The 23,203-nt window shown below is 40.8% G+C and overlaps 2 protein-coding genes and 1 long non-coding RNA gene across 20 annotated transcripts in view; 1 reads left to right on the forward strand and 2 right to left on the reverse strand.

Moving 5' to 3' along the window:
- The window catches only part of kcnma1a (potassium large conductance calcium-activated channel, subfamily M, alpha member 1a), a 199,751-nt gene extending 193,273 nt beyond the window's left edge, over nt 1-6,478 (reverse strand). For 11 of the 16 annotated variants that reach the window (XM_072677904.1, XM_072677900.1, XM_072677897.1 and 8 more), the window contains exon 1: nt 5,411-6,477. In XM_072677904.1, the coding sequence (XP_072534005.1) occupies nt 5,411-5,698 (288 nt within the window). In that variant the 5' untranslated portion in view covers nt 5,699-6,477. Of the gene's footprint in view, nt 1-5,410 lie in introns of all 16 variants that reach the window. The other 5 variants (XM_072677907.1, XM_072677909.1, XM_072677906.1 and 2 more) reach the window with 2 other exon arrangements.
- On the forward strand, nt 5,377-21,817 carry LOC140554669 (uncharacterized). Its single transcript, XR_011979638.1, has 3 exons — nt 5,377-5,556; nt 7,812-7,915; nt 20,381-21,817. It is a non-coding gene; the product is annotated as an uncharacterized lncRNA (long non-coding RNA).
- The window catches only part of dlg5a (discs, large homolog 5a (Drosophila)), a 44,354-nt gene continuing 32,494 nt past the window's right edge, over nt 11,344-23,203 (reverse strand). For all 3 annotated transcript variants that reach the window (XM_072677892.1, XM_072677893.1, XM_072677891.1), the window contains 12 exons: nt 21,188-21,350; nt 20,911-21,044; nt 20,671-20,835; nt 20,375-20,558; nt 18,795-18,943; nt 18,063-18,233; nt 17,308-17,504; nt 16,931-17,074; nt 16,690-16,817; nt 15,495-15,604; nt 14,297-14,406; nt 11,344-13,269 (listed from right to left, as the gene is read on the reverse strand). In XM_072677892.1, coding sequence (XP_072533993.1) covers nt 13,166-13,269; nt 14,297-14,406; nt 15,495-15,604; nt 16,690-16,817; nt 16,931-17,074; nt 17,308-17,504; nt 18,063-18,233; nt 18,795-18,943; nt 20,375-20,558; nt 20,671-20,835; nt 20,911-21,044; nt 21,188-21,350 — 1,759 coding nt within the window. In that variant the 3' untranslated portion in view covers nt 11,344-13,165. The remainder of the gene's footprint in view (nt 13,270-14,296; nt 14,407-15,494; nt 15,605-16,689; nt 16,818-16,930; nt 17,075-17,307; nt 17,505-18,062; nt 18,234-18,794; nt 18,944-20,374; nt 20,559-20,670; nt 20,836-20,910; nt 21,045-21,187; nt 21,351-23,203) is intronic.

Consider the following 23,203-nt stretch of genomic DNA (forward strand, 5'->3'; position numbering starts at 1 on the left):
TCTTAATGTTCCTTTTGATGTTAAAGAATGTACATATTTGTACAAAATTGTGCACTGTAATCTTAAAATTAAAATGAATTACATAATTATAGCTTTTGAGCAAATTCAAATCATGATAAATGGAATAAAACCTGAAACTCTAGTATACACACTGTCCACAAGATATCTCAAAGTGCTACTAAAAAAAAGTTGGTCACTGTTTACAGCACCATGAGTTCAGCAGTGGGAAGCTGATCATGCTCTGCCCTGCCTTCAGTGCATGCTCATACCAGACAACAACGTCATCAACAACGCTTGATATGCAAAAGCTGCATCGCTGGCACAGCAGCAGGAACTCTGGCCTAACAGCTAGTCCAGAGGCCAAACACACACAAATGTCACCACAAAATGGGGTTTGTCTCCAGCACTATAACACGCCCCCCCCCCCCCCCCTCTACACTGATATTAGCACTGTATGTTTAACTTAATTGCAGCAACTGAACAGCAAAGGGCGACGGCTGAAACCAATCAAACTTTACATTTACATTCCTATGCAGAGTAATTTCCATGGTTACTCACATTACAGAGGGTAGGCCAATGTAGTGGCTGCTCACGTGTGCTCACTGTGTGTGTTTCACTGCACGGGTAGTGTACTGCACTGTAGTGCAGCATAGTCACCCAGATCAGGAACTGAAGTCCGAACTCCAACACTGGCATGTTAGCGCACTGGTAGGCAGTGGTGTTATCCATTGCTCCACACCAACCAATTAAATTTGTGAGTGCCAAAAAATCTCCCCCAAATAAATTGGGGGCTCCCGAGTGGTGCATCCATATGGACTCTGGCCCTATAATTGTGAGATTACTGGTTTGGTTCCTGGTGATGTCACCTTGGTCAGGGGTAACTGAGAGGGAGCACAATTGGCCTTGCCCTCTCTGGGTGGGTAGTAATGATACCCCATTACTTAGTGCAATGTTAACCAGTGACAGCTCATGTAGAAGCATTACTTCTGAGTACTGCTGTACACTGCATTAGCTGTTGGTATATGTAACTGCTTTGGAAGTATATTTAGCCTTTACCCTTTTAGTACAGTAGCATGGTACAATAGGGTGAATCTAGTGAATCTAACTAGTGATTGGTCAATTCAGCTATATAAAAGATGCAAGCATAACTAACACAGTCATTCATTTTCACATAAAAACTCATTATTACATCTACTCAGAACTCCTGCTACAAATGTCTATGAGCATTTGGGCATACAGTTTACGTAGCGTAATTAAGCATGTAAACCCACAGACATGCATGTTACAGGCTCTTTACGTAAAGTGAACTGAATATTGTTTGAAAATAGTGTGCAGCAAGTTGTGTGCATACAAACACAGTGTCACTAATTAGCAAATACTAATGACTCAGAAACCTATTAACCTACAGATACTTTACTGAACTTGCCTTCTGTTGTTGCTTATACCTATTTAAACATATGGATTGGTGATTTCTTCTTAAAAGCTGCCTAATTGCAATGCAAACACTTAAGCAAGTTCACCCTACAGATACACAGTGCATAGAAACTGTGTTGGATTGTGTGTGGAGGAGTTAGAGAGAGGGACAGCTGATCTTTGGGTGTGTGCTGGTCGCCTGTCGGCTCAAAAGCAGCCGGCACGTTGCCAAGCACGAGAGGGCACACACACACATTACAAACACACTTGGTATGCATCTCTCCAAGCCTGTCTGCATTAAAGACAAATAAACCTCAGCCTTCGGACACAGGAATATCTGTACTCTGGACTTAATATAGACTCTGTTGGTAAAAACAGACCTCGTCTGCATCAAACTGCATCAGATCTGAGAGGATTTGAAGCTTTAGGCATACAGTATTCACCAGAAAACCCCTCAGGATAAAAAAAGACTGACTGGGGAGCAAAGCTTATTATAGGGAACAATCATTTTGTAAGAAAACAGCTTCGTGTTATTTGTCAAAAATGAAAATTGAGTAATGCAACAGAGCAGAACAAGGTAGAATTAACTTGGAGGGTTTTTGACAAGTTGCAAGTAATAACTGCCAGCGAGACAATCTGTCATTTTTAGTTACAGCTGTTTACAAATTGCTTACAAATGTTCACAGGAAAATGATGCGGTTAAAAACTCTTCGCTAAATAATCAGACATGACATTAAGCATGTCTGAATGTAAAAGAATGTAATATCTTATACTTCTTTACATAGCTATGCCTTGTTCATACATCTATTTTCAGGTATATAAATGCAAACTTTTTAAGACTGTTGACTTTGCCCTCCATGTCACACAGCCAGGCTAAAATGAAAGTATACAACAGCATGAGAACATCAGAAACCTCGTTAAACATACGGATCTTATAATATATCAAACCCAACACAGTGCATCAGGTCTTAGATGGCTTGTGGCATTAAAGGAATGGTTGTCAATGTTGTCAATCAACCAAAATAGGTTTTGTCTCTATGGTTTACTTTATTAGTTATGTACTGGAGGAATGAGGCTAATATAGGCATAAGCCAATGTCACCCTCATCCTGTAGATTCTAAATGACATGTGGAGACTTTCACTGGTAGTTCCATTGGTAGTTAGCTACATTAGTCTGGTAGCTCTAGTAGAAAACTACAGAAGCAAACCTCAGACACCAAACATCTCTTGGCTGACTGACCTTTGGGGTACATACATCTTGACATTTGGGGTACATGCGATCTATCTTGATTTCAGAGTGCTACACCTTTATCAGATCATGAGAGCCAAGCCTTGCACACACAGCAGCCTTCATTTAAGCACAGCTGGCCCTTTATGACAAATGCAGCACAGTTATGATGAGGACATGCCACAGGATCTGCCTCTTCGCTCATCTGAGCAGTGGATACCTTCAGCAGCCTGCCTGCCATTACTAGTGCCATGCCAAGAAAACCTGCCCTTCCCAGTCAGCTGCACTGCAGATCGCATTTCAGCCTCCTAATGCTCCTAACAAGCAGTCCCCCCCATGTACCCAAGTGTCAAAGCCCCAGCACAAAGTCACCCTGCCAGACTCTCCTTCCTCCAGGAAACACACCAGTGCCTGCGATTATCCTCCCTACCGCCATTTTCATGTCTTCCTGGGAACTGGATCCGGTGAGACATGGCTTGCATTCTTAATGGCCCAGCCGCCGGTTTCCATCAAACACACAATTACCGGGCGATAGCACGGCCAAATTACAAACTGAATGAAATGTGTCATCTGCGTCTGCAAGACGGATCTGACTCCTGAATAAGCCTGGCGAAGTGATGGAAGGTTTTTAATTCAAGTGTTGCAAACGACACAGACACGCGGCCTGATTGTGTTCTAACAACTTCCATCTGAAGAGGCCGAGGTGCGGGTGTCGGTTTCGGATGGGCTGCTTGCTCTGTCGGAACGCTTGTTCATGTAGGTAATTAAAAGGTAATGAAGACCGGAGACTTCATGGACGTCATTAACCCTTTGCATTTAAATAAATAACCAGTGTGACACTGCTTCCTGAATGCAAGGCTGTACATTATCAATGCAAATGAATGAACAACTCTATCCAACATTATAACTTTGCCCATTTGATTTATAGATTATTGTAGGAGGAAGAAAATGTAAACATGCACTCACAGCCAGCTGTTTAGGCTTCAAAACTATTCCTTGGCTTCACCACATCTAAATATGGATAAGATTCTATTTGAATTTAGACGTTTGTATCCAGGCCTTAGTCTTGTAATAAGGTTTTTCCTTGGTTATTGTCTGTTCAAATCCCTTATAATTCAGCTGGTATTAAACTTTGAGGTTGAGGTTTATGGATTACATTCACATCTATATCATCTATCCAAAAAAGTTAAGATGGTGTGAACTAGCTAGAGATAAAATGGATAGGTTCTTGTTTCTACAGCCTAAAGGTTAGAAAAGTGTGCTTGTGACCAGAATGTTATTGGTTCATTCCCGTGATTTAATTTAATGTTTTACACAATCCTTGGCTTCCTTGTGGAGACACACTGGAATACTTAAAATCTTCAAATTTTGCACACGTTATTTGTTTCCCAAAAGCTGAGCGAGCATCAAACAGAACACTATCTCTGCCAGTCAAGATGATCTCAAGACCCTGTTTACATCTGGTCACCTCATGTGACTAGTAGCTGGATTGTATCCCGATAAGATTTTAGCCACACGCACTGGTAGTCAAATGCTCCTCCGGTTAGTCCGACTGAAATCCGACTGCTGTGTGGGACGGAATATGCAAATTTGCTTGTAGCTCTGCATTTATTATTGGTGTTTCGGGTTGTACTGGGAGGTGGTCTCAGACCACCTCTTGAAGTGGTGGATAAATGAATGAATGAATGAATGAATGAATGAATGAATAATTCAATGAATGGCGAGAATGAAAAAGAGAATGGGAATTGCTTGCTTGCGAAAGCAGGCTGTTTCCTTCTGCGGATTAGACACGGCATAATGCCTTCAGATGGACGGCTGACCAGTTTTACTGAAGGCAACAGCTGTGTGAATCCCTATATACGACTGTAGCCTACATGGAGATGGGCCTGTTTGCAGCCTGCTGCTGAGATGCCTATACGTCATCATGCAGGAGTATGGTGCATGTGAGTGAAGCCCCCTTCTTCCACGCAGCCCATCACGGCTTTTCCCACCGTTGACTCTGACAGCGTGACCTTACCACAGGGCCTTTTCCCGTTCTGCCTTTTTTGTTGTTGCTGTTTTTATAAAGAAAACAATAAACACTTCCACGTCACACTTCACATAGAAATGAGGGGATTCCATAACCCCACCCTGCCAAATACGTAGAAGAGGAGGAGGAGCTCCAGCCCACTTAAACCATTTTGTCTTTCATACATTCTTATGTATGTAGGTCAACACAGCAGCCCTCTGCAATATGGTTTTTGACCGCAAGCTGTCCCAACATTCCCTGAAATTTGTGGAAATACTGCACTGTAATTCCTCCATCGAGCCATACGGTGGGCATCATTCCACACCACTCTCTTTTACACAACATACATGCAGCTTTCTGACGCTGCAAGCATCTTGCCTTGTGAAGAACAGGTCAAACATACTGATCGCCCGATGTCTGTGTCTCCTTCCACATATCTCCTGAAAATATGTCCTAGAGTGGACAGGCTGACCACAGTGATGCACTGAAATGGATCTGTGTTATCAAAAAAAAGAACAATTCTCCAGAAAGAGTCCCCAGCCTCACAGAATTACAACTCCAGGCCTAAATCATCCCATAATGCTGAGAAACAGGGGGGCTCGTCCAAGATCTCGTATACAGCCTACAAATGTGTTACCCAAGCTTTTGGCAGTGGCCTCGCAGTCCTCTCCCCAACAACAGCAAGTATGAATGAGCGAGTTCTCATGCGCAGCTGATAAACACCACGGTGAAGCGCCAGCACCAGAGACTTAGCCAGTTACCTTGTTTTTGATGTTACAGTGGCAGCAGACGGTCCACAGGTACTTGAGGGTCCTCCACAGGAGGATGATGAAGAGACCCCCGAAGAACGTCACCATGGAGGAGGCGAGGAAAGCCCACCACATGCGCTGACCATTGTTGTCACACGGTACGTCTGGTGAAAACGGGATGACCACGTCCATCTTGGATATAGAGACAGAGGAGTCCGGGTTTTTATTGTAGTTGATATTATTACTCATTCTAGAGCCGCTGCTGCCATAGGAAACGTTGCCATCTGCCACAGCTAGCATGAAGAAGCTCTGGAGAGCTGCTGCCAGCGCCCCCAACCCCGGCCATCAGCCATATTGCTTCAACTAGCCCTTCTCCTTCAGCGCTCGCTCTCTAGCCGCTTTCCCCTCAGCCCGAACGATACACGGAGAGATCTCGCGCTGTTGTTTTGTTTTTAGCCGAAACTGCTGGCAAACGCGGGAGACGGAGCGAGGCTGCGCGCCTCCGCGCGAGACATTTAAATCCGCGACAGCAGCGCCTTACGTTTTCATTTTGACAGGCTGTTTTTCCTCTTGTTGCCCCCAAAAATGTTCCGAACGAGAGCTAAGCGCTAAAGCTCCGTGCGCATCTCGCGCGTCTCTGCGCTCGCTCGTTTTTTTCGTCTTCGTCTTTCGTCTTCAGGCACAGGCTCCCCGTTCACACGCGTAACACCGACGACGGATCGATGCCTCTCTCTCCTCAGCGCCAACTTAATAATCGCCCGTCCGCGCGCGGTGGTCGACTGGCAGAGGGGGTCTTCAGCGCTGCTCGTTGGCGGTTCGGTGGGAGATAAAACCCGCTCCAGTAACGGTTGGCGCTCGGTGACAGCTGATCTGCTGCGCGTGTCTGTCTGTGTCCTCTTCCCTCAGTCAGCCTCTCTCTCTCTCTCTCTCTCTCTCTCTCTCTCTCTCTCTCTCTCTCTCTGCCCACGCACTGCTGGGCAGATTTACAGGTAGGAAGGCGGAGTCAAGCCATCACCATCAAAGATGGACAAACCGTCCGCGGTCGCTTGTCCACTCGCTTATTTCGCTCAGTTTCGCAGGTTCAAACTGGACCCTGATTGCACCGCGTGCGCCCGTGTGTGTGTGTGTGTGTGTGTGTGTGTATGTGTGTGTGTGGGTGGGTGGCATAGAGATGGGCTCTTTTGCTCCTGCTCCTCCTGTAGAGCTGGAAACACGCAGCACGGCGCTATAGGCCCTCACTTCGTCAAAACAAGCTAAAGCTGTTATCTCACAGCTCTGAGGGTGACAGAGGGGATTTCACCACTGTTGTCTCCAACAGTCTTACACACACACACACACACACACACACACACACACACACACACACACAGAGGAATTAACCAGGCATATATTGCTACAACCCTGTTGAGCAAATAGCAAATAACAACGATACTACTACTAATAATAATAATAATAAAAATAATAATAATTGACATTTAAAGAGAATCGTAATAAAAATATCTTAAATTGTGCAACAAAATATTCCTTTAGCAATGCCATAAGGAACCATTTCTTTAAGGGAGAACATTTATTATTATTATTATTATTATTATTACATTGCTATACTTTTCTTTTATATTATATATATATATATATATATATATATATATATATATATATATATATTTAGAATTATTATATTTTGATCATTTTATTATAATCACTCAAAGAGACCTTTGTAGCACCTTTCCTTTTAAGAGACCTTTATTAGATTTTCTACTGCTATATACACAGGTCCAGTTTCTATGTATTTGCAAATGTTTCTATTATATTGTAATATAGATTTCATCATTTTATTTGCTCTTAGAAAATAAACAAAACACTTTGACCTGGGTGCCCTAACCATGGTACATGAGTGTTTATGTATTATACTGCTATATTATTTTTGCTACATTTGAATCTGCAGTACGAAAGATTTTTGTCATAAAATATATGCAGTCAAACATGAAAAAGGTGTAAATATGACTTACTGACTTCTAAAATGTTTATGGTTTAGTTTTACAGTCTCAGAGATGCTGTACTTAAACTGAAACAGCTGCTGAAACAGAATCTTCACAGGGTAGAGTGCTAAATGAGAGACATGCTCAGCAGTGAGGTAGTATATCACACAGCAGGACCACCGTCACCTGCATAACTGAAGCCCAAATGTGAGGATTGTCCAATAGGAATGTCCCTCAGCTCTTCTCTTATTGGGCAAGCTTAGAATACTAATCTGGACATTTCAATGTACCATGATAACAACATGCATGATACATGGCTGTACAGTCTGCTAAATAGGGAAAGGGGGTTAAAACATCTGGGCCAGCCTTAATAATGACCCAACTTCTGCTTTAAAATCTGTACATGATTTTCACTTGTGTTTCTCTCTCTCCAGAAAGGGCAGATGAACACTGCTTCACCAATGGTGAGAATGGGACTCAGCTATTTCCCCTCCTACTGGCCAATCAAGGCAAATGCAAGCTTAAAGAGTCCACCAAGGTAGGCAACACAGACTGGTTTTACAATTAAAGTAAACAGTCAGGATTCATTTTACTTTACCATTTCTAACCTCTTGTTATCACTTATTAAACTGGCTTTGGACTGAAATATTTATAAAATCCAAAGACAACCCAGTTTTTCATAATATGGGAAACTTTTTCATAGTGCCCAAATAATGTGTTCATACAATTTGCATTTGAATCATTGTAGCCATGTTTTCCCCCCTTTCTCCTCTAAAACACTGAAATTTGAAAATGGGTACTCTCCTAATACCTCACTAGTTGGTATAGTTGGCATTTGCTGCAAACCATGTACTAGCATGTTATTTATGGAGGGCAACTGGATCCAGGATTGATCATCTTCCTGGAAACCTTTCCCAGCTGTCGGCTCAAAGGGCTGAGGAACCCATTCCTGTGGAAAAGCGCCGAACTGTCAACAGATGCTGCTGAGACATGGCCATTCAGGTGGTTAACTCATGGACAGAAAGTCAAAGTGCCCAAGTTAGCTATACATGGTGAAGCTCTTTCAGACTCCATTAGCCAAAAGGGGTCCAGCCTATCACTCGATAATTCAGCTAAAGCTGAGAAAGGCCCTGTTTGCCAAGCCAACTAAAAAGATCACTATTGGAGAGACTTGCATCTTCTCAAGTTCAGATGAGCTGTCAGCAGCTGTCTCGAAACCGATACCACCACAGAAGGAGCCTTAAAGGAGGGGAAGGGGACTTGGAGGACATGTTGCACAGGGATAAAGTTAAAGTGCCATAGTAGCTCATATAGGAGGCTTCCGTGCAGCACTGCAGTTTAAGAAAGAGCCGGAGGCCAGAGATTAGCAGATGAGGCAAACGAGGACATGAGCTTGGAGGAGGTGCCTTCATCCTCATGACTGAGCTGGGCTAATCAGCACTGGCATAACCAAGGGCACTTTCGCCATTGCAAATGTGCACACACACACACACACACACACACACACACACACACACACACACACACACCCTACACATGTACACCATAGCACAAAGTAGAGGTCTTTTAGAATGTGATAGACTGCATGTCCAAATGTTTGTGGACGACCCATCTAATAACATTCACCTACCGTAAGTTGCATTTAGTCGCGTGGGCTAGAGGGGTACATAGTTCTCTAGAATAATGGTGCTCCATTCAATACTATTGGAATGGGTTGGGGATGAGGCGGGTGGTGATCATTCAACCTCCTGACCTCACTAACGCTCTTGTCTCTGAATGCAATCAAATTCTCCCAGCAGAGATCCACCATCTAGTGTAAGGTCTTACCTAGACGGTGCAGACAGTTACCCCAACAAAAGCAGGATTAATTTAATTGCCAGAAGAAGAAAAAAAAACTGAAAATGATTCTTCAGCTATAGGTCTGATAGGTCTGGGTAATGGTAATCGTAAGGCTTTTACATTAATGGAATATATAAGGCCCAGTTTGTCTCAATTTATAGTATCTAAGGAAAATCATTATCTTAGTCCAAACAGCCCATAACCACCCCTTTCTGCATATTCTTTACCATCAACAGCAGACTGAACTTCAGAAAGAAGAGAATTTGTCAAAAATACAAAGAAACCTTTTTTCAATTTATTACAATTTATTCCAAGAAAGCAGATGATTATTCATAATGGAACATACCCTCACTGTCACCCAACAACCTTGCATTTCCATTTTTCCAGTTTTTCCACTTCTCTCACAATGTGAATCTGGCAGTTGTTCACTGTGCCCATAAAAACACTCCACAATGACTTGGAATAAAATGTGTTACACTAACTTCTATTGAACATCATGATTTGTGTCCTTCGCGTGTAAAGTGGTCATTTTGGAGATGTGAGTTTTTTTGCGCAACAGCAATGAAATTTCCCTGCAAATAATGAGATTTAATCAGTATGTTGTTCTAAAAATAGACACAGCCCTGAAATTCCACTCTATTGCTTTAAATATGTCTTGAAAGGATGAAGTGCTCCAAATTTAATAAATGTGTGTGACATGGCAAGTCTACAGACCAGACAGTGATATGTAGACAAAAAAGTGTTTTTTTTTTAGGCTCCCCTTTAAAGAACAACCTGAACCAATCATAGAGTATTTGCTACAATTTCTAAATACTGAGAATAACAGAAAAATAACTGGTCACAAAGACGATACAGGCTTACAGAGGTGCGTATTTAATTAAATATGTGGTAAATACCAACCAAAAAGGCGAAGATAAGTGCAGTATCAGCTAATGATAAACAGTAGAAAGTCAATACCACCACGCACCTTAGCATGCCATGTCATTTATTGATAAAGTGCCTAATGTAATTGCAGTTCTTCCCCAGAGTAGTTGTGATTTATTGCTGTATGTTAGTTCATGTAACTCATAATTTAAAGACATCTTTGCTGTCATGCAAAAACCTCAGAACTCCAAAAACTTCCTTTACATTAATTCACTGGTCATGAAATTGACAATGTAATTATAATAATTAAAAAAAATAATAATAATAATTACAAATACAAGGTACAAGGTTTTTTGCAACAGCAATGATATTTTATTTTAGTCTAATTGCAGTTACTTATTGCAAAGAATCCAAACATCTGAATATGTAATGCCCTTTTTCTTTCACTTTGTTTTACTCAATTTTTAATCTGATGTTTCCACCACATTGAGCTGTTTCCTATGTGGACATAACCAATCATGTGTCCTATTTGAACTATGGGCATTTTGGTTGATTGTGAAATTATGAAGTTTGCTCATCACCGCCCATATGGTTAAACAGTTTAATAGAGCAAAAGATCAGGAGATTCCAGATGGTTGTCTGAAAGTAATAGGTTAGAAGCAAATGTGCTTCTGCTGATTCTACATTATTCCACTTAATCTATGACAGAAAAAGTACAACTGGTCAATCCGAATGTCTCGCAAAAGCACTTTTAAACCAGTCTGTGCATTTGGATCACTGCAGTATATTCTTATTCTTGCACTTCTACTTGATTAGTTGACTACTATTCTTGTCACCATTAATGAGGTGTGTAGGGGGGCAAAATACTTGGTACTGTAGAATGGGGAAATCACAACTTTAGCACATCAGTTTAGCTCAGTATTTTCTGAAAATAAGTAGACAAAAAGACAAAATGTTGTGAACCACCCAGCTCAGATCTGGACTTGGCAGCTCTCCCTAATAACTGCAGCAGAGAGGCCTCAAAGACTTGTTTCAAACCTTGGTTCCAGTAATTAACACCTCATCTTGCCCTTCTTCCTCATGGCTAAAGACAGTCCATCACCTTAAAGACGGGGCTACCAACAAGACAGCTCCATGCTCAATTACAGTACCTGTCAGTCTACCGTAGGTGCAGTGCTCTGTCTAAATCTTGCTGGCTGAAAGAGAGGGAGAGTTCACCCTGCAGTAGAATGAATACACCTTTCAATCACCATGTTCCACCCCTTTGATGATATAGTGTGACACAGAAAATGACTTTTATTTTCATGTTAATGTCTTCAACATCTCATACAAATCACATTCGTGTTTTTAATATTGAAAATCCCAATCATAACAGTACCTGTGTTCTAGTCATTTCTCCTAGAAACACAACCAGATTGTGTTGAATCCCTCTCATTTAAAACCGTATGTTACCTATTCAGAAATCAGTTAGGCAAACAGTTGTTGAAAACAAAATGCCTACTTTTAACCCAATAGTCAACACATGGACTGATTTTCCTTTGAGAAAATGTGCAATAAGAAATCCCTTTTTTAATGAGAATGGAAATAATGTAGTGTTTGTTTTTTATAACTAATTTAGGAATAGAGGCAATTACTGAAATGTATGGAACACTTACATGAATATTAATTGTAAAGTAATAAGTATAGTACCTATTTTCAACCTCTACTGGAAACCTAAGAACAGCTATTGTTTAGGGTCCATAACCTTGCAAGTGCAAAACATAAAATAAAAGAAATGGACACATAGAATTTTGGCACAACAATAACTGGTGGGACTACTGGTCTCAATAAAGGACATAAATGGTGACTGCTGAATAAAAAAAAGAAAGAAATATACATGAAAAATGACCAACATTTAAACAGTTGTAGCCCAATAGATCCAATTCTATTCTATTCACCCTGCATCTTTTCCTTCCATGATATTTTGCAGTGGGAACATTTAAAAGTGACAAACGAACAAAGAGCAACGACAAGAGAAATACAAAAAGAACATGCTTATATTTGCTAAGACCTGACTGGACACCTGCTGCACTCTCCTAGGCTGATAGCCTAGTCAAAAATACATTTAATATATTTATATATATTTTTTTATACATATATAGACCTATATATTTAGATGAGTTTTGCATACATACAGGTTTAGTGTGAGCCTGTACTTCAGTACTGTATGTATGAATACAAGTGTTAGATTTCAGATTCTCTTTTAAATAGATTCTTCTCTAGGAGAAAAGTTAACACAGTGGTCTGTCTAGCCCTGGAGTGCAATCTGAGGAGTTTCAAACATCAGCCTTTCACCTCAAAAACATGCCATTGTCATACGCTCAGCAGATCTCCAAAGGCACTTCCATTTGGCCCGTAAAAAAAGGAAAAGAAAAATGCTCAGTCGCTGTTCACCTCAACCCAAAATATAAGCACTGGGATTTAAACCAACAGTCAGTAAGTTAAGCTTTACCCACAATGAGATTTCAGTCCTCGGGAGTGATGTGTAAAACGCAGAGAGATACACATGCTCTTTTGGTAAAAGGGTGTCAGTATACAGGGCTGATTTTAGGCTGAGTGTAGGGGTAGGGCAGGTGTGTGTATGTGTGGAAGGAAGGGGTTGAGGGGGTCCACACGATATGACTTCATTAAGAGAAAGGGAGAGTACACATTCAAGCACACGTTAAATAACAAGTCACGGACTGATTCTTCTGTAAACAAGTGTCTTAGATGCAGCATTGCTAATCATCAGATGTCCGTCAGGAAGACCAAAGAAAACAATGAAAACTTCAGTGCTATAATCCTGCATCTGTGCACACATGGACATACATACGCACACATACATATACTTACACACACCAATAAGAGGCGATGTTACAATTAAACAAAACTAATTATGAAAAGAAAAGAAAAAAAAAAAAAAAAAAAAAAAAAAAAAAGAAAGAGGATCACTATATCTCTGTGATGCTCACTGTAGTGTACCTTTGCGTGTAGTGCGAGTGTAAAGCATAGTGTAGTTTGTAAGCTCAGGTGTGAGAGGCAGAAAGCGGAGAGCTGGCTCTGCCTCCTAGGGAGAGCCCAGTGGAGTCCACAGGACTTTACTCTGCTCCTGATCCACTATCGTCACAATCTGAGTGCAAATGTAGGGCAACATGCCTCCTTGGACAATACCTGCGAGAGAAACCATAAAGAGCTTATAAAGGGTACAGTTACAAACAGCAGAATATTCAACAATCATGTCACTAACATGCAGGGCTGGGAATGTTTGATTATGGCATGATAATTAGGCAATGTGACTCAAAGACATTTTGGGAAAAGGCCTTAAAACTTTGTTGCCCCCTCTGGCAGAAATGGAAAGTGCCTTAGATAAAGTCAAGCAGCTTTTTCTGCACACTATCTCTATTTACTGGGTAATTTGGAAAAAATGGGGGAAAAACACACCACCAAATACATACAGACAACAATTCTAGGACACCCGTGTGATCCGCTTTTGGTGAAATATCTATCTCCACTGTCTTTGGAGCATTGATGTGAGGACTTGACTGTATTCAGTAACAAGAGCATAAGTGAAGTCAGGATGAACACCACCCCACCTAGTCCCAAAAGTATTGGATGAAGCACATTAGACATGGTGCCAATAGCTTCATGTTCATCTGCTCCAGAGTCCTGTATTATAGGCAGTACTTCTCTTTAAGAACTAGACAATCTGTATGTGCATTTGCACGTCTGTGTCAGCAATGGGTACAATGTAAAGTAGCTGAATGTGCTTATTAGAAGGAGTGTCCACAAACATTGACATATAATGTACATAAAATGTGCCATAACCTTTCTACATGCCACATTTTGTGATGTCTGCCCAATATAATACATGAAGCACATAGACGGTATTAAAGACTAAAGGCAGATGATCTGGAACATTAACAAAATGTAATTTGATTGGGGTGTCCTGTATACTGTAACATACATATGGCTTCAAATCAATCTATCTATATGAACTGTTGGCATCACAAAAACATTGTATCTTCAAATTAGTAAGTTTTCAGAAGTAGTAATAAAAAAATGTTTTAATGTTCATAATTTGAAGTTAAAAACAGATAAATGCAATCCTTTAAACATGCCTTTATGTTTTTGCAAATAAACTACATATATACAATGAGTCATAAATATCATGGAGTGAGCAAAAACACAATGTTCAAACCTGTAAAGAATTTGCTATACTCCTGCTCTATCTTCTGTGCAACCTCAAACTGTTCCTTGGAATGTTTTTGAGAGACTTTATCCCGCAGATATACCGGATCTTTCAGTTCTCTACACAGTACACAGAGAAGAGAAAGAGAAGCTGTACATGACCATAATCAAGTCCTTCATCCTTCAAGTCAACATTAGCATCAATTCAACTGGCACAATCGGCACAACCATAGTTAAATAAAAACACAAGCTTAAAGCTGTCACATTGGAGCAGAGACAATCTTTTGGAGAGAGAGAACACGTGGCTGGAGTTACAACACTTTAGACAAATGATATTACATAAAAAAGACTTGTAAAATGGACCAGAATTCCAACTGTTGGACATTACGCAAGTTGTGTGCATCTGTGTGTGTATGTTTAGGGTGTGGGTTCTAAGGACAGAAAGATTAAAAAAAAAACATATACAGTCTGCAGACGAAAGCTACACATACTGTAGCTTTCCGTAGCCTGTAAGAACTGCTCTCCTTTAGTGTTATAGTTAGTGCTATTTAGCAGGTCATGGATGAAAGCCATTATTCCCAAGATCCATACAGTGAAGACAGAAGGCTTGAGAAGGCTCCTGAGAATTCTCCAATTTGTAGAGCTCTTCTGGGATGATTTTTCAGCCTTAGTTATCTATGTCAGTCTATGACCAAAATAAAATTAAAGAGACACTTTTTAGAAGTGTAATTCGGCTGTAATCAGTTCTCATTTGCTTCTTGCAAAAAAATAGGCCTTGGATCACTGCAAAGCATTCTGCAGTGCACAACCTTGAGAGTGGCAGCCGCCCACTTGCAGGCTTTGGTTTAGGAGGCAGCGTATATCTGTTTTACATAAAACGTTGAGCAAATACAGCCATGCGCTTAACTGCAGCAGCTCTTAGTGCACTGCAGCTCACTGTATCACTTTCCAGACTTTCCAGACCCATTTCAGGAAATGACGCCCAGTCCCTGTGGGAAAGTATAAAGTCTGTCTGGAATAAAATGCCCCAGAAGGACTTTCTTTAACAAGACTTTCGGGCCATAATTTGTCACACTCTTAGGTCGTACGATCAACCAGGATCTTGCAGCACCCATAGTCCCACATTCGGGTTAATCATTCTTCTTGTTTTTTCAAAAGTACAGATCTTGAAACTAGGAGCGTGTAAGGGGAAGGACGTGGGCACTTACTTTATTTGCTTTGCATTTTTGTAGCGAATGAAAATGACGATTGGGTAAATGTGAACGCTGTGAAGCCGTTCGATGGCGTGAGGTGCAATGTCAAGCAAACAGTGACAGTCCTATGAGAGAGAACGACACAACACAGAGCAACTTCAAGTCATGTTACATGAACAATGAATGACTGCAAACAGAGGAACAGTGGATGCTGGAATAAAACTGGCACACTTGAAGCCACAATCAAGAACTTTGGAAGAGCCAAACGACACTCCAGAGACTATATTTCCTAACACTTACAGAAGGTCAAAATGTTCTTAAATCTCATACACAGGCCGGAATTAAATAAAGAAATACTTAAAAATTAAAAGCTAAAAGTTTGCTTATATATTTTACATTTTTGTAATGAATCAAATTACAATATACAATATAAAAGACTCAAATGTAAGTAAGTTTATGTAAACATCAATTTAAGCATTTTTGCTTAACAAGACCACCAGGTCACCAGAGTTGAATTTTTTTTCAAGCTTAAATGCAAGCTAAAACAAACAGTTCCAGACATAAACAACAACAAACTTGCAAAGCACATAACTGAGATTTTCTATGCGTGTGTAGAACTACTGTCAGGATCCTGCAGATCCCAATGCACTCCACATTTAAGGGCTTTCACAAACATCTGATAAACTAATTAAGAACTTGGCTAGGTCCCCAGGACAGAAGCACTAATCTATCAATATTCAGAATTAATAGTCTGATTGCTGCCATACAAGCCTCAGCTTACTTTATGATTAGGTTTTTAAAAGCTTCACAGACAAATCTCAGATAATAGCCTGTTTGCTCCCCCCCAATTTCCTTTTTTTCCCCTTCTTTTCACATGACTGGCAATCACAACATTACACATAATAATGAGCCTGTGTGTAATTTGTGCATTTGTCTATTTGTATGATTATTGATTATACAGTCATATATACACATTACATAACTGTATATATTTAAATATTTAAGATTTCATTCATTTAGAGGGTGTTTAAAACTGCCATGCGTTATGAAGTATGCAGGGCGCTGGAAACTAATATACACAGAGAGATTCTAACAGAGTTTGATTGAAAGATGTTTTTTGTCTCAAGAACACAAAGAAAGAAGATCAATTTGACATTTTCATTTATTATTGCACTAAAGTAGAAGGCTAAAGCAAACAAGCAGAACAGACCTTGTCTGTAATCTCCTTGATCGAGGCAACAGTTGTTACATCAAAGTGGCCACTCCTCCGTTTGTAGTCAATGAAGAGGCAGTCCTTCACCCCTCGCTCGATGGCTTGCTGAGAGGCCTTCATCACCTCTGCATCATCACATAACACAAGGTCAGCTTTTGGTCACACTGAACTTTCGAAGCTATTAAAATCCTGAGAGTAGTATTAGTAGTTCTACTGCGGGCACAGTGTGGACACTTACCAAGTACACATCTGCTGAATTTCCCCGGAGACTCTTTAACCAGCATGTCTTTGACAGGGTCCACAAGTGGACCTAGGATCAGCACTGGTCTGGGAGTGGTGCAGTCTACTTTCTGAACCCTCTGGTAGGCTAGGCTAACACAGTCTGACCAAAAAACACAAAACACTACATAAATACTCAAAGTGACAGACATCATAAAGTTAACAAGACAGTATAATGGCCAAAAAAAAAAAGTTGTAAAGTAATCCTGAATTATAATCTATGATCTTGATTTACCAATAACTTTTTACAGTGTCTGAAGCAGAGCACATTACTATTAGACCAGATCTAAATACATCATTCTAATCTACTGCTGGGAACAGGGTAGCTCTTCTCACCCTCTAAAAATGGTATGGAGTCTGTGCTAATGGCGTCCAAGGCTAGCAGGTCCTTGCCATCTTTGGAGCTGCTGCGTTTGTGCTTCTGTTTCCTGCGGAAGAAGGACCTGCGCGCAGCTGCAGAGAGCGTTTTACTGGAGCCTGCCTCATCCTTCAGCTCGGTCATACTGTGCCTGCGATAGAACTCTTGATCCATCCTACACCGTGACACAGTGAACAAAATTCAGTTCAGTCCGAAGACCACAATGAACTTCACCAATTACCAACAATAACAAATGATCTTCAATGTGTCCTGAGTAGAAATGTCAAAACATTAAAACATCAAAACGTTTCTGTTTCTTACGTTAAAGAAACAGAAACCCATAATGGTCACTGAAATAACTTAAAACTGACAAAAGTAATAATAACTAAAGATTTACTGAAAATCTATGAAAATCAGACATTGCAACAATGTTCAGGATGAGTACCACTGTTGACCTGCTGTGCCAGAACTAAAAAAAATTTTTAGTGTAAGTTTATAAAGTTCAGAATTGTTTTAAATACTTGAAGGCTACATACCACTGTTTTTTCAAATAAGGGTTCATTTTGAAATACCTGTTTTTAATTGATTAATTTATCATGGGATTAAAATTGGTATTGAGAATGGCAGAATTGCAGTGTTACTGGTACTGACTACCAAAATTCTGGAATTGACACATCCCTAGTCCTGAGATCATACATTTAATACATGAACTCTATTGTGTGGCTTCACTCACATGTATTTACTGGGGATCTGACCCCTCTGCATCTTTTGTGCATTTTCATCCAGTTGCCAAGCCAACCAGGTGCCGAAGTTGCCCTTTGGTAGTGTGTCGTCCACATAGAGAATGTCATCCTTCTTGAAGGAGAGATCAAGCTCGGCCTCAGCCACTCTGTCATAAAGTGCTCTGAGAGAGAGAAAGAGGAAAACCAATGCACACAGAACAAATGAGTGTTAGATGATTGTGTAGCAGCTTTTGGTGAGGGTGCCATGACTCTTCAGTCCTGCTCATTCAGAACATATGGGCCAACAGAGATTATTTACTGCAAATGACATCATGAGAGAGCAGGCAGGCAAATCGCCTGCAACAGCTGCACAATGAAAACTTCCATTCGCAAAGACAAACCCAGCTATTTCTGAACAGCACACGGTCATTCTTCTCATTGCCGCTATACTCACACAATGCCTCTGTCTCGGACTCTCATTAGGACAGCCACTATTAGAACCCACAAATGCCAGAAACCCATACCCAGCCTTTACTGCAAAATCTCATCCTCAGCCTCACACATAATTGAAGAGATTAACAACTTTCCATAAATGTAGATCTTCAGCATACTGTAACCATATTTAGACCAGTCTATATGAACAGATATGCTGGCATTTGTCTAAAAGGAATCCACCAAGGGCTTTTCTACTGCTGTTGCAAATGGAAAAGTAAACATGCTTATGTGATGATGATCCACTGTACCTGATATAGAAACCATCTCCAGCAGTATCTTTCAGCTGGTTGAACTCATCCATGCGATGCTGGACTTTAAATGTGACCGTTTCTGCAGGCTTGAGCATTTCCAGGTAAGCCTCCTCTGCAGTCTTATTCTTCATAGCCACAGAGTTATACTGGAGAGCAGACAGAGGAATGATGGACAGTCCGACAGATAAAATGGTTTGGTGGGTGAGAAAGAAAACAAACAACTGTTGTTCCCTTCACCAATTTCTAAAACACATTTGGAGACCAATACCAGTACAATGAAAACGTTTGCACTTTGCTCTCTTGTACATTAAGTGCCCCATGATCGATTTCCATCAGAGGCTAAATTGAATGTGTTGTGAGATGAGATGACAGTTCTGCTCTGTCTGGGCGAGACAGAGCTGCAGAGCATGCTCCACTCATCTGGCAGAGGGCTACAAAAAGCCATGCCAGAGATGGGATATTACCAATTCCCTTTTCCTCCGATAGATTACCTGGGGTCCAGTGAGAGAGCGAGAAAGAACAGATGTGATCAATGGAGAACAATAGACAGGCAGAGAAGTGTGCTGGGACGAATGCAGAACAAAGCAGTCTTTGGGAGAGGCAGGAACGGCTCAATCATTCACACTCTATTGATCTGAGCACTAAATACCCAACGTACATGGCAAGTTGTAATCAATTTGGTGCAATTCCTCAAAGTAAAATTCTATAAAAAGAGGTACAGGTTGCATTTCTGACCTGATTACATTACATGTGCATGCCTTGCAAACTAGCAGATATGTAGGTGTCCTGCTATCAGGAAGCATAATCATGTTATTTTAGTCAAACAGAATCCCAACAGGACAGGGCATCTTTGTCACAAGCCTCATTAAGCTTAAAATGGACTTCCAGGCCCTCCCGCTGTGTAAACTCGCCAATATTTGCCAAAGTCCTCCTAACCGCTTTAATCTTCCTTCCTTTCTGCTTTCCTTTCCATGTATTGAGATGCCTTTTTTTCCCTACTGTTCCACCCCAGTGCTGTCCGACCCAGCTCTCTACTACCACCCTCCATCAGCGTCCAATGCGACGCTGTCCAGCTCTGGAGCCTCCCATCGATTCATTCATGCATTCACACCAATCTAGATACTGCATAGCTGTGCATATGACTGTTTAACCTCCATGGACGTTCACATTTACACTGAGCATGTGTCCTGCACTCACATTCTCATAACGCACGGCCTGCTGTCACATTAGCCATAGCTCTTCATTAGCTCAGGTTTTTTTTTGTCCATATATATATATATTAACCCTAGGACCACTCTTGTTTTAGCATCTGTGAAGAGCCCTACCCTATTCAGTAGAATATCAGATTATTAGGATTTATATACTGACATTAAGCAGATAGTTTTATCCATCAATTTTTTAATTATTTTACAAAGGGAAGGGAATGTAGCATTAGGAGTTCTGTCAAAAACTCTTATCAGTATTACAAGTGCTTGTCCAGGCTGGGGATCAAACCTAGTCTGCCACATGGAGCCATACAAACCACAAACTGTTAAGAAAATTCTCATTCCTGATCATTTTTATTTTGCTCCTCTCACCTCCAGGATCATGTCTCCAGGCATGAGACCATCTGTTCCCGTGGCTGAATTGTCCTCCTCCAGCCTTTCCACAAAGATCCCCCGCAGATTCCCCCCACAGATCTGAACACCAAGCTCTACCTGAGTCTTCTTCACAGACACCACCCTGGGTTCTGGAACCTTCTTAGAGCCCTCTGATGGCATCCTGATCGGACCAACATATTAATTTAATATGTATTTATTTATAAATATGTGTAAATGACCTCTTGCTCTTGTCTGCATGTGTAATGTACAGTGACTCACGAAAACCACTGTACCTGATAAAGCTGTGCGGGCTCGTGGTGGGTGTAGTCTGTTTGGATGATGGGGTGAGGGTGCCTTCATCCTGCTCGCTGAGGGTATCAATGGTGGAGTGATTGTCTGGGGTGGTAGCTCCACTGCCCTGCGGAGTGGGCTGGGTGCTCACTGGTTCCAGGCGAGAACTATGGCAGAGCGGACCCAATTAATCAACTCCGTCCCAAATAAAACAGATGGACATATAAAAGTAGAGCACATACCTGGAGCGTGAGTGGTTGCCAAGCTGATACATATGGGGGTTGTACTGGGCCATGATGGTGATGGTGTCGCACTGCTGGCCTATGATGAGACGTGCCTGTTGCTCTGTGGCATTACGCAGGTTTATCCCATTAAACTAAAAAGAGCAGAAAGCAGGGTCACATAACAGCTACATATACCATGCCATGTGGTACAGATACACAACCTCCACACAAAGAAAACCACTGCCAGCTTCTAATGAAACTGAATGAAAAGGACAACCCAAGTATTGACAGATACCTCCAGTAGCTGGTCCCCATACTCCAGGCCTGCCTGGTGAGCAATGCTTCCTCCAGTCACCTTGGACACAAAGATCCCTCCATTCTCGCCACTGACGATTGAGATGCCCAGCGGTTCGGCCCCTTTGTGTACAACGACATTCCGCGGCTCCTCCAGGTACGGCCTTAGAGCAATAGAAAAAATTTTCAGTTTCACCTTCAGCCCTGGACTACCTTAAATATTCTCCTTGCTCCAACATGGCGGATTTAAAATAATCAGGAATAAATCAGAAAAAGTATGCAGAGCAGGAGTACTTCACGACAGGGATTGGGAAACGCGGCCACAGAGAACATGGGCAGTGAATCAATGGGTATCTTCATGCAGCTGGCATAAGGGGAGAGCATTGAGCAGACAATAAGTCTTTAAAATTTCACACAACAGTGCAGTCGGTGTTGAATGGCACAGTAACAAAACAAAACAGAGGGCATGTGCATGAAGGATAGGAAGAAACAAAAGATCCAGACAGGTATGATTCTCTCTTAACTCATGTTGTGAAGACTATATAAATACAAAGCTCATTAATCTATCCACTAAAAGTCTGTCTTCAACAAACCCAAAGAAGTCCGGAAAACCACAAATGCATTTATCTCTGGAGGAGATATATGCATTTATCTCTGGAGGAGATATATATATATATATATATATATATATATATATATATATATATATATATATATATATATATATATATATATACACAGACCCTCATCAAGCACTTTATTAGAAACACTATACTAATACTGAGTAGGGCTTCTTTTGCATTTATAAAAAAAAAAGACATAGTTCTTTGTGACAAGAAGGCAAACGTCCTGTTCTATTGGATTCAGATCTGGCGACTAGGAAGGCCACCAAACAACACTGAACTCACTGTCATGAAACCAGTTTGAGGTGACTTCTCCTTTGTGATATGGTGTATCATCATGCTGGAAGTAACTTTTAGAACAGGGGTAGGAAACTCCAGAATTCTTGCAGTTTTCTGTGATTCCTGCTTAAGCACATCTGATTCAAGTCCCTGTTTAACTGTCAGGTTTAGGCAGTGTGTTGGAGCAGGAAAATCACCAAACTGTGCAGTAGTCCAACCAGAATTTTCCCACCCTTGCATTACAATTTGCCGCAACATAGACACATGGTCACCAACAATACTCAAATAGGCAGTGAAATTTAAGGGACTGTTGACACGACAGATTTGCTCCATGGACCATGTTGTTGGCAAATTCTGACCCCAACATCTGTGTGTGGAAATCAAAATTCATCAGAACAGGCTATGTTTTGCTGGTCATCAACTCTATCGTTCTGGTGAGTCTGCCCACTGCATCCTCAGCTTTCTGTTCCTGGATGACAGAAGTGGAACCCAACGGGGTCTTCTGCCTAAAGGCCCTGTTGATCTCAGAACTGCCACTCACTGGATGTTTTTCCTTTATTACATTATTCATGCTATTCAATCTATTTAGCCAGGTATTCCAAATAAAGTGTTGGGTGAGTGTGTATAATCATTCTTACATTAATAAACCAAAAAAATAAATAAATAAATAAATTATAATAATAATAATACATATTTTATATACATATTCTGGATCTTTTCACACAAGTGCAACCAAAACATGCAAAATTTTCACAGCTAAAATGTAAGGGAGGTGCACACTGCTTTAAAATACTTTCTGGGTATGTGAATGTAACAATGAAACGTATTGTAATGTATCAAATTGTACCACAGCATATTGTACTGTATTGCATTGTGGTAATATTGAACTAGCATGTTAGTTTGCGGTTAGTGTGCTCATATAAATATTGTACCTTTTTAATGTTCATCCTCTAATAAACTGAAAATGGAGACATTCTAATATAAAGCACTTATTCAGCCACTCCTTATTTCTGTTTCTTTTTTAATTGTGCAAATTGAATTCAGAATTTTGTACAGCAAATATTGTCATATTCAACTCGTTGTCAGGTAATTAAGATTAAAATAAATATAAGTGC

This window comes from Salminus brasiliensis, chromosome 4 (genome assembly GCF_030463535.1).
Source record: "Salminus brasiliensis chromosome 4, fSalBra1.hap2, whole genome shotgun sequence".
Classification (NCBI taxonomy): Eukaryota; Metazoa; Chordata; class Actinopteri; order Characiformes; family Bryconidae; genus Salminus; species Salminus brasiliensis.